Genomic DNA, 12,683 nt, shown 5'->3' with positions numbered 1-12,683 from the left:
TTAATGTAAGTTACTTAAAATTCAAAAACCCAATGGAGAATTTGAAGGGATCTATATGTATCTTATAAGTTGATATCCTTAATTTGATGAGTTTCTATATGAAATCCCTTTAGATTTAAACATTAATTTTATTCTAATGATAACTTACTCCTAAATGAGAAGATCTAAACCTTTAGGAATGAGGGTATTTCAAGTTAGAAACAAGTTTTCAGAATTCTGTGTTGGGTCAGAAACATTAAAACTCAATGGAAATAAACTAAATCCTCATGATATTACAACTCATATCATTTATATTTTTATTTCACAGTTCATGTCTAGTTATTATTTAACTCATCTGTAGCTCAAAACAAATTAAGATAAGGCAGAAAATAAGATTTCCTTAGAAAGAGAACTGAGGAGTATCCAGAAGTTTTGACTGGAATAAACACTTACCTTTCAACCTCTAGGAATGCCACGGTTACCATAAATACTCTCAACACCCCTGCTACAGACACAGAAAGACATGCCCTCTGGATGTTATACTCTTCTGTAGATATCACAATTCTCAGCCTGACAGTAAATATATCAGAAATCACTCTTCTTTTTATGAGAAAAGATTTACACTTCAATAAAGAAAAACATACAATAATTATACAATATTTTTAATTAAGGAGAGAAAGAAGAAACCACTGTTAAGATAGTTGAAAGGCAGAAAGAGCCAAAATATGATATGACATGAATTTCTGCAAAGACTCAGTCCTGTACGGCATAGTATTTGCAGCATTTACAGCAGGACCCAGCAAATCCTTGGCCCTTAGAAAGAAACAATGGAATGAATGAACTAGGCTTATAGAGACAGAAATTGGCTAACTCCAGTTGTATGATGCAAGTAAAAGTGATTTCTTTTCTTTATTTCAATAGCATGTTCTTATAATGGAACATGTGTTGTACTGTTTTGAGTCATTTTGAGAATCACACTCTACCTACCTTATCTACCCTCCAAGGGGCTTCATCCCCTGGAGACCAACACTACAACTTGTACATCTTTATATCCTGCAGAGTGTCTAGCACATCATAAGCCTTCAATACACATGTGTTAGGGAACAAACTACTAGAATAACTTCATTTGACTCTTTTCATGTTAACACATCAAAAAGTAATGAATTTCTGGCTGACCTAGCTGTTCACTTGGCCATCTCCACTACCAATATAGATTTCTACAATATGATTGGAGCTGTAGCAATCAAAAACTAACACTAACACAAATGGATCTGTCATCCCTATGGTCCAATTTATCCACTGTGTATTAAGGAGTGAAAAAAAGAAAAATGTTGATTGCACCTGAGCTTAAAAGCTGGCAAGAAAACAACAGAGTGAGTGGGGTGTGCTTGTGCCTGAAAAGAGCAAAAATAACAATCCCTCAAAATTATGACTAAGGGCAATGCCTCTCTAGCAGCAATGGTTGAGAGAAGAAGCTGCTATTAACCAAAATTGTTTTAAAGTGAAAAAAAAAAGCCTTAGCGTTAGTTCACTGAAACATGGATAGTATTCTCTGGGTCACTCAGTTCAGTGATGCTCCCTTGAATTTTGCAGGAGATGCTGTTTGGGAAGAAAGTTAGAAAGAATTTAATGCAACCCATTGCTGCCATGTATGCACTCAGTCTACCTTTCCTATAAAATAATCACAAGATATATATATAGTTAAAACATCAAACTGAGAAAGAGTTCTGCAAAACCTCACTCTAACCATTTCTGAAGAAGCCTGTCTTAGCACCATTCCCTAAGAGGGTAGGCAAGCAACACACAGCTTTAGAGTGAGGGTGTACAGAAACGCTAAGATGTTTCTTAGTCAGCTTGTAATACTAAAAAGAATCCAAAAGTCTGCACATAACATTACTGTGTTTCTCATTTTAGCTAGCATGCACTGTGAGAAAGCCCGTACTGTGAAGGAAGCCCATGTCCAGAGTTTCCAGCCTCCCAAACAGCAACCCACTTCAGGCACCTAGTACCTTTCTGCGTTCTGTTTCATGCCTCCCACAAAATAATTTTCAATAAAGAGGAAATAAAAAAACTTGATATCCATTATTTACATATTTACCCAAAGCTATTTACACACTTCTGTGAAGTCATCCCAATTTATTTTTATTTTCTCGCTCATGAAATAATCAAACTCGGTGTTTCCTGTGACCTTTTCGCAAATGCAAGTAGGTGGAGAAGATTTGGTGGCAGAGAGTGAAAAAGGCTCTGCAATCTTCTCATGCCTAAGAAGGCTATTCCACTCCAGGCACACTGGGGGACCTCAGAAAACCTAGTCAGGAGGGAAGGGAGACTAGATTCTCTGCTGCCTCCTGCCTCTTCAGGAGCATCAGCCCCAATCACAGCTGCTGAGTGAGGAGAATGCCGAGCATCAGAGCTGTTAAGAGGAGGACCAGTACCTGAAGTTTACTCCGCCTCCACCTGAGACAAGAACTTCTTAAGGGCTCAGCTGCTTCCTTTCTGCCCAGCGCACAACCCACTTGTCCCCTGCCCCTTTCAATTCCGTATAGAGATTTCAGATCATTCTTGGTGTGTTATCTCCTTCCTGATGCCTCTACCACCCTTTACCTCATAAGGTGCTGTCAAGCATCAGGCACGCACCCGGTAGCTGCAAGACCCAGAGCTCGTGCCATTCAAGTTCCTGGCACATCCCAGGCTAGGATGATGGACACACTAAGTTTCATGTCCCTAAAATCATCATCTGCATCTCATAGTGAGGTTTTCATTCTGTAAATATGATTTTGTTCTTATAGGCAAATTGAGTATCATGAACTGATGATGCCCAATTGTTATATGTTACAATAATCTGACATATTTCTTTTGTGATTGGTTTTGTTTCCAGAGATTCTGTACATATACAAAAGTGTGCTACAAAATGAAACTAATAGCATGAGAAACATACAAATATATCTTTTCTCTGTGCCACACATTTATCCTTTTTAAGAAGTCACAGCTTTTACAAATTAAAGAAAACATTGAGTGATGGACTCTGTTGCATTCATAGTAGAAGTAGTAGTAGAATCAACAATAACAGCAATAATATCTACAAGTATTGTGTTCCTACTCTGTTTGCCGGACGCTCCAATTTTTTTTTTTTTTTTTTTTTTTTTTTTTTTTTTTTTTTTTGGCGATACGCGGGCCTCTTACTGTTGTGGCCTCTCCCGTTGCGGAGCACAGGCTCCGGACGCGCAGGCTCAGAGGCCATGGCTCACAGGCCCAGCTGCTCCGTGGCATGTGAGATCTTCCCGGACCGGGGCATGAACCCGTGTCCCCTGCATCGGCAGGCGGACTCTCAACCACTGCGCCACCACGGAAACCCCCCAAATTTTTTTTAAATTAAATACTTAACAAACCAATAAGTCACATGCTTTTAGCCCCCATTTTACAAATAAAGAAACCAAAGCAAGGAGACGTTGAGTGAAAAGTTTATAGTTCATATAGTATGGAAACAGAATTCAAATTCAAAGATGTTGGTATTCAGAGGCATTGATCTTAACCACTTCTTTATAAAATAATACGATGCTATTTTGAGGTCAGACTCCCTCTTAGGTTCTGGGAGAGACCAGATTTTTTGTACTAATTTTTGCCCACCAAATATCCTATATTTTATTTTTATAAACTTGAGAGTAGTAAAATTCATAGAAACATGTTATCACCCATCTCTCTACAGCCTGAGGAAAAATATCCAAGAATGAAGTTGGAAACTGACCCTCAGACCCTAAGTCTATAATCTGACATCATGTTTTTCATGGCTTTCAGCATAAAGCTGCTTCAGGTTTTAGAGGACAAAACAAGAGCACTATGTACCAATTCTATCTAGACAAGCTCCTTGAAACAGCTTTTCAAAATACAGTTAAGCACAGTACTCTATCTAGATCTTCCAGACTGACTCTATAATGTAGATACCAAGCCTTGTCATTTCTAATAGTTGTCATTGTTGAGCACTGTGAATGTTAGCTGTTATAAATATACGAGGCCTGTCTACACTTGCCATTTTTTCAACGACCCTCTAAACACAGTCCGAAACACAAATGTTGCTCCTTTTATTCAGTTAACAATTTGAAAGCCTCTTATGGAACATCAAAATCCATAGGTGGTACCTGAGTTGTTAGCTCCAATGACTAAAAGGAAGACTAAAGGAAAAATTGATTCAGTTATAAGTTCTAGTTAAGCTGAACATATGGTCTTGGTAGATACATTTCCAGACTTATAAAGGACTAAGCCAACCAAATGCACAAGACCTACCAGTATTTTCTTGGCATGTTTTCAGGGATACTACGTTCTAAGATGATGTTCTCCTTGAAGAACTCTCCTCTGCTATTCCTAATGATCCTAATACCTATCAATGCATGCCACATTATGCTTTCTTATTTACTTGAACCACACCATATTATTGTGAGACAGACAGGGTAAGTAGAACCTCCCCTCCAGTTTCACAGGTAAGTAAATGATGTCACAGATGGGATAAATGAATCGCCCCAAATCACACAGTTAGTTCAAGACAGAATCACATCTAACATAAGCCAGGAGTTGGAATAATTGTAGTGATTTTTTCCATTCACCAAGAAGTCAGCCTAATATGCTGGTGCTAACAGTGAAAGGCCAGTACAGTAATTAAATGATAATTGCTCTGATGATTTTAAGGATAAGGTAAGTTCTATAGTCAATTCTTTTCATGGGACCATACTAAATAACATAAAATAAAATAAATGAATAAAATCAAATTCATTCAAGAAATATTTAATTCCATGCTTACTATGTGCCAGGCACTGTTCTAGATGCTTGAGAACCAGACAACAAAACAGGCAAAAATCCCTAACCTCAATTAGCCTGCATTCTAGCAAAAGAGACAAAAGTAAACAATTGACCTAATGATTTAAAAATTATCTTGTATATTAAAAAATAGTAAGTGCTAAGTAAAAACAGAAAAAAAGGCATAAGAAGGAGCAGTTTTACTAAAGGATGAACACATAGTATTTATTGCATTGGTCAGGGTAGGCCTCATTGAGAAGGTGAGCTCAATGGGTATCCAGGGAAGAGGGAACAGCTGGGGAAAGGCTCCAAGGAGTGTGTGTGTATCGTGGTGTCTTCATGGAACAGAAAAGAAGCCAATGTGACTGCAGCAGTCTTAACAAGAAGGAGAGTTGTGTGAGGTGAGGCCAAAGAAGAATAGGAAAACAGATTATGCAGGACTTTGGAGACCATCGAAAGAAATCTGTGTTTTATTCTGACTGAAGTAGAAAACATTGCAGGATTTTGAGCAGTTGAGTAGTGTGATCAGGGCCTCAGTTTAAAGAGGACCCATAGTTCTGTACACCTTAAGTCTTTACAGTGCTATATGTCAATTATACCTTAATAAAACTGGAAGAAAAAAAAGAAAACCCATAATTAATTATTAAATACCTTAAAATTTTATCATTCGACCTATTGTACAATCCTTTTCATGTATAGAAGTCCCAATTTATCCTCCTCCTCTCAGAATAAAATGCTAATATTCCCATTTTCCCTAAGAAGATATCAAGGCTCAGAACGTCTAAGTAACTTGTCTGGGATAAGAGCTAGTAAGTTGAAGAGCCAGGTGAAAAGAATAACTTTTCTAACTCTTAATACAAAACTGATTGCTCTCTCCTATGTACTCATTTATACTAAGGTTACAAAGGAGAAGTAATATTAATTGAGATTAATTATTCAGATTATCCATCAATAGAGACGTTCAGTTTGATATATTAAATAGAATCAAACCCATTTTTCCCCTTATTATTAATTTCTGGGGCATAATGATACAAATAATTTCCCTGAACTTTCTATTTGAAATGACATATGAACATTCAGGCTGAGAATTTTGGACAGAGAAGAAACCGTAATAATAACTGAAATTTACAACAGTGTATTTACAAAGGTTTTCAAACTCTTCTAGTTATTGGTATGTATTAATTCTCTACTATATGCCAGTCACTGCGTTAAATCTTTTGCATATATCACTGTATTTAATATTCATCAAAAACCCTAAGAATAGTAATAGTAATCCCATTTTACAGATGACAGATGTAGCCCCAGTGAGGTAAAGTACTGAAAGGTCACAAGACTGCTCAGTATCCCATCTAGAATTTTACCTAAATCACCACAGTCTAAAGTTAGGTTCTCTTCACTCAGCCACACCACCTTCCTGCAGCAGGATGCACAAAGTATCACCTCAACATTCCCAACTAAAAGGTCAGCCAGATGTGAGTAGCTCCATTTTCCAGATGATTAACTGGTCATAGAAAAGTTAATCAAGTATTCAATAAATTTTTTATGGTCACCATATGCAAATCAATATTTAGTTAGTGAGAGTACAGAGGATTTATGATACAATACCTTGCCTCAATAAGTTTACGATCTTGTTAAGGTAACAAGAGACACATAAAAAGGTAATAAATAATCCAAGATAGCACATAATATGTACAAAACAAGATACAATGCCAACAACGGCTAAAGAAATTCAACAGAGGGAAAACTGAATCTGGGTGCTTCAATTCAGTTAAGAAAGGTTATTATTGAAAAGGACCCACATTGAGGTGGTCTTCACAGGAAAAGAGAGAATGAGGAAGAATAATTCCAGTGAGAGGGGAATATTTTCCCCTCAAAGGCTAAGGGAGCAGATGTGAATGGATTATCAAGAGAAAATGAATAGATGTGTTTGAAGTACAGGATAGATGGGGGGCAAAGTAAAAATTAAGCCAGAGAAGTCAATTGTAAAAACCTTGATTATCATGTTTGGACCCTATGGGAGGAGGGAAGGAATTGATTATGTTTAACTGCTAGTATGCTGTGTGCACACTGTAGTTTATGTAATCCTCTCAACAACACTATAAAGTAGAAATACATCATGGCCATTTAATTAATTTATTTTTTTTAATTTTGGGGGGGTATAGTTGATTTACAATGTTGTGTTAGTTTCAGGTGTACAGCAAAGTGAATCTGTTATACATATATGTATATCCACTCTTTTTTAGAGTCTTTTCCCATATAGACCATTAGAGAGTACTGAGTAGAATTCCCTGTGCTATACAGTAGGTCCTTGTTAGTTATCTATTTTATATATGGTAGTGTGTATATGTCAATCCCAATCTTCCAATTTATCCTTCCTTTACCCCCTGGTAACCTTAAGTTTATTTTCTACATCTGTAACTCTATTTCTGTTTTGTAGATGAGTTCATTTGTACCCTCCTACATGGGAAAGGAAATAGTCACCCAAGTCCAGGAAGCACAAGAGTCCCATACAGGATAAACCCAAGGAGAAACATGCTGAGACACATATTAACTGAACTAAGAAAATTTAAATACAAAGAAAAAATATTAAAAGAAACAAGGAAAAAGCAACAAATAACACACAAGGGAATCCCCATCATGACCATTTTAAATGAAAGGAAACAGAGATTCCCTGGCCAAGGCACAGTTTTGGATGTGTAGATGGAACAGAAATTCTAATCTAGATCCATCTGCATGCAAGGCCTATATTCCTTCCACTACTCCCTCATCACCATCTACAGAAAGCAATGGGGAGCTATCAAAGGTATTTGATCAAGACAAGAGAGTAATATATGAAAAGTATTGACTAAAAGAAGACTAATCTGACTGTGAAATATTAGCACATGTCCACTCTCAGAGAAGGATTGGGGAAGGAAGACACTAGACAAGAAGAGCCACTTTGTCTATTGCATTAACCTACAGAATGAGTGACAAGGATCTATATTTGAATGCTGATGACCAAAGTAAAAAGAATGAAAGAGATATTTAAAAAGAAATATGAAGAGATAAATGGCAATATCCATGTCCTTTAACAGGTAGTTTTTACGTCCCAACTATACACCCACAGTGTAAACATTTCTCCTAAAATCTCATAGACAAAATCCAAGATCTAGCTTAAATATCTTAAGTCTTTTTGACAGCACATGATTTATTAAAAAATAATAAAATCTAAGCCTTGGGAAAATATCTGCCTTAGTGAAATCTACCTCTCAAATCACCATCATGAATTATGACAGCCTCATGCTAGGCATACTTCTGTTGTATGAGTTTGACATTAGTTCCTTGCTATATATGCTAACATGGACAGTAATGCCTTCTATTCATGGTCATTAGAAATGTTAATTACTAAGAAAATATTCTTTTCCTTTAGTTTTTCCTTATTTTAACTTTTCTTTTAACTTTTTATTTTATATTGGAGTAAAGAACTTATTTACAAAATGGAAACAGACTCATAAACTTGAGAGTTTTTTCTTTTAGTAGACTGTGTATATTAAACAATTGAATTATCTCTGAGAGATACAATGTATCATACTTCTAAACATTATTCTTCCCCATCACTTCTCTCTTGAAATGCAAGGTACCACTCAGGATTCAAGTCCAAAACCACTACCAATTAAATGGCATATTATTTTAAAAAAACTTAGGTCTTTTCCAACCTTTTCTGACTACTGGGCAATGCAAACCATACAATTGCCAAATATGTATAGAATTAACAACCATCTACATTTTTCAAAGAGAGTATTGACATAAACATCCAGGCGTTTAGTCACTACACATCTTTTCAAGCATTTTAATATTGCAAAGTTGCCAACCTGGTAATAATCAGGCTAACTATATAAACCTTCAGTCAGTACCAAGCATTCAACTAATTCGTCTTAACTTTGAATTAGTTATTAAACTGAACATCCTACTAAGTATAACATACATTTGATAAATGTGTGCGTGCAGATATATATATATATATATATATATATATATATATATATATATATATATATATATATATATATCTCATGTCAGAATTAATGAGTAACAATATTTTGGCTCAGAATCCTTTCAGGAATTACACACCTACCCTACTTATACCTAATCTCCTTAGTACCACCCATCTATGCTAAAGGATAATTAAAATTTAACATATTAACCAAGCCTAGTTTCCATTATTTTTATGGATAAAAATAGATTTGTTTTTCTGAGTTGAGAATGAATGTTTAAATTTGAAAGCAAACTGTGCCACAGGCCAATAAATTAGGCCTACAGCTAAAGTATATCCAAAATGTCTTTGTAAGTTTCAAGAATGCCAAACCGGTGCTGTGTTTTAGAAACGTCACATGCACGTGTAAAGAAATATCATCACAGAATCCTGTGATGATTGCTAAAATTTATCTGGTTGCTAAAATTCAACCTAGATACTCTTTTATATTTTTATGTTTCTCATTTCTATACATCTGTACTAGTGTGAAAATAAGCATCTGCAAAATTCAGTGAAGGAAACGAAAGCTACTCTACAAGCATATCTGCCCAATAATGTCACGCTTTCACATAGTCTAAGTTTGAAAAACTTAGCCATTATAAATAAACTAATTTAAAAACTATTCATGCACAAAGTCTGGGCTCTATATGACTTCAGGTAGTCTATAAAAGGTATGTTAAATACATTATGTCTGTATAAAAGGAATCAGAGATAATGTTTATTTCATATACCTTATTTTCTATTACCTATGTTTTTTAATATGTGACAATGCATTCATGTATAAAATGAATTAAAATATAAATATTACCCTTAAATTTTAAAGGCATTATTTTGTGAGCATTTAAGAAAAGGAAAACTATTTTTACCTCCAAGTCCTGGTCTAAGCCGATTATCGTAACCATCCAGAAGTCTGTCTAGAATTCTTGTAAAGATGGTAATGTTATTTTTAGCCTCATCTTCTTGGATGTTAGCCAGCACCAACCTAAACAGATAATTTTACAAGCTGATATATATACATACGTGTGTTTTGCAAGTGCCAACATGCTCTTCCTCCTTGATTTGAATTTTAAGGCTCCCTGAGCTATTAGTGTCACCCGTTTTCCTTCTTTTTTTTTTTCCACTTCTTTAAATGCCAGTATGTCTATGGGGAAGGTAAACATGCTGTTGGAAATAGATAATAAATACTAGCTTATCAGAAAGTTTGATGCCAAAATTATTTCAGATTTCTATCACTTCGCATTTTGTGTGACCTATTCAATTTTTCTAAAATCCACTCCCTAGAATATATTATGATGGTAGATTATCACATGCAGATACTATTAGTAATGTTGTTCTGCATTTGGAAAGGTACAAAAAACAAAGAGACTACTGAAAGAATTCTTCAGTGATTTGAATATTAATTGGAAAATAAATTGCCTCCTTGGAGGCACAGAATTTTTCCATCTTTCTCAGAAATGTCTTTTCTTTTTATGTCTTTTTCTCTTTTAAGCTAAGATGATTTTCTAACTTTGGGTATACCTCCACCCAATGGCCAAGTGCAATATAGACATCAGGGAAACTCCGCTGGCTGTTTTCCAGACTCCACTGAAGTCAGGAGGTGGAGGTAGGCTCTGAAAACATCAGCAGCACACACACAGCTGCAGAGAGCCTTGGAAGAGTACCCCTCCTGACTGGTCTCTGAGGAGAGCAATAGAGGTCATCCAAAGATTAAAATGCCCAGGTACCTTGTGTGTGTGTGTGTGTGTGTGTGTGTGTGTGTGTGATAAGTTTGCGGAAAGAATAAGTGGTCTTAAAATATCACCAGAAGAGGGATAGAAACAGTGAGTGATTTTCTCCATTATTTCTCCATCAGAAAGCCAGACACCTGGTTTTGTGACATCCAGCAATTTGGTGCAGAAGCAACTGGATGTATAAAACAGAATGTCCCTTTTCACTGCCATTTTTTTTCCCCAGAATGATTCAGAGATTTAAATTACTGGTCCAGAAAAAGAATCATTTATATAATAGAATAAAATACTGGCATGAGCATTACTGGTCAAATATAGAACAGAAAACTAGTAGAAGAAAATATGGTTAAGTACTGAGGATTTTCAATGATTATTAATGGACCACAGTTTGTTCACTCCTCTAAAATCAAAGATTATATGTAATTGCATTCCGATCAAGGTGTATTGTGTGAAATATCATTGACAGAATTCATTTGCATTTAAATGATTACACAGCTAGTAGCTAAAAATAGTCATAATACATCAAAAAATCAGTAACCAACTTCAAACAAATATCCTCTTGGGAGAAGAGAATATATTAAAATATTGATATAAAGCTAAACATTTTAAAAATTATGTAAGCAAATTAGTTCATACCTCAAGCCTCAAAAGTTTTCATGTTGCCTTAAGCTAACTTTAAAACCAATCACTAAGATGGTCATCAAGTTCCACTTAGAGATTTTCACTGGAAAGGGTTTTTTAATCACATATCACATTTTCTTTGTAAACTCAATATTAAGATATTAAATGAGGAGCTATTTTCCAATTAAAAATAAGACTTCATAAAGAGATTTCATCTCAATTCTAGAAAGTATTTTCAAACTTTGACAATTACTGAGACAGGAAAATGAAAATTTTAAAGGGAAATAAAGGTATCATAAAATCATAAACACTAATTTTTTTAAAGGAATCGTTACATGGACATTATTATGAATCATATTTTAAGTTCTCTGGCATTTAGAAAACCATACCCTAAATTTAGGCAATTAATAAAAGCTGCCCATTGATGATAAAAAAAATCAGAAAAGACTACAATTAAGATGATGCTATTGAAAACAACAGAAATTAAATTTGATATTTGTAGAATACAGGCAAAACAGAATTTGTTACATTTTCAAAGTAAGTACTTTTTATGACAGTACCATTTTAGAAGTAAAAATTTCTTAACCAATAATTGATTAATAAATCAAGCTTTTGTTTTATTTGTTTGTGATTGTGAAGTTGTATAGTACCTCCACCTAGAGGTTTCAGATCCACACATCATTTAGGTTTTCTATGTTGACTGAAAGAGCCAAGACCAAAAGAAAAGAAAGACAGAACGAAAAAGAAAAAAGAAAAAAATTAACACTCAAATCATTTTAGCTTATGCTTTTCTGTTTGGCTTAAAGGAAAACTGATGGTTTCTTTACTGAACTTCGGTGTTATTATAATTGCATATAACAACCACTTCAATTCCTTGCAAAAATATGCCATCCAAAGGGCACTCTTTTCTTCTGTGATTTATTTTTTTAGAAAATGTTTGTATTCACTTTTGTATTTTATCGCTAAAAACAAGAATCAGTGAACTTTTAATAGTCTCTGTCACTTAATAGTTCTGTTTCTTGGTACAATATTTTTTCATTAGAAATGATCCTTCAAAATATTTCAGCTTCTGAAAAGCCACCTTTGCATTGATAATATTCAAGAAACACACCTTTACCCTGAATTTAAAATGGCAAATACAGTAAATAATTGTCTCACCTGGCTGGGTCCCACACCAAGAAAACAAGAAGCAGCAACTGCATGTTGCAGATGTTCAGTTTCATCTTCATCACCACTCTTTGTAAAGTCATGGAAGAAAAACAAAATACACTTAAAATTACATTCAGTCCCACCATCCAAATAGCCCAAAAGAATGTCATTTCAACTGGGAATTGGAGTTAAAGATATAGAGATTATTCCAGTGGAGTGTGTGTAGGGTGTGATGACCGGAGGAGGGTTTTTTTTCTTTTCTTCTTTTTTTTTTTTTTTTTTTTCTCTTAACAGAATGATGACCAAATAATCAGACTTTGCTCTGCCAGGAACTTCCCTCAGCCACATCGTCAGCAAACACTGTTTGGTGGACACACACACGTATTAAGAACACACGGGACCCTGCA

The 12,683-nt window shown here is 35.0% G+C and overlaps 1 protein-coding gene across 2 annotated transcripts in view; it reads right to left on the bottom strand.

The window, feature by feature from the left end:
- GABRA2 (gamma-aminobutyric acid type A receptor subunit alpha2) overlaps window positions 1–12,377 on the bottom strand; it is a gene marked incomplete at both ends in the record, with an annotated part of 117,781 nt that extends 105,404 nt beyond the window's left edge. Inside the window, 2 exons of one of the 2 annotated variants that reach the window (XM_081236204.1) lie at window positions 9,646–9,761; window positions 12,286–12,377. In XM_081236204.1, coding sequence (XP_081092330.1) covers window positions 9,646–9,761; window positions 12,286–12,377 — 208 coding nt within the window. The remainder of the gene's footprint in view (window positions 1–9,645; window positions 9,762–12,285) is intronic. The other variant, XM_081236203.1, reaches the window with a different exon arrangement.
- Between the last annotated feature and the right edge of the window lie 306 nt (window positions 12,378–12,683).

Source organism: Mesoplodon bidens, assembly GCF_964165515.1.
Source record: "Mesoplodon bidens genome assembly, chromosome: 1".
NCBI classification, from domain to species: domain Eukaryota; kingdom Metazoa; phylum Chordata; class Mammalia; order Artiodactyla; family Ziphiidae; genus Mesoplodon; species Mesoplodon bidens.
This window is presented reverse-complemented; position numbering and strand designations above follow the sequence as displayed.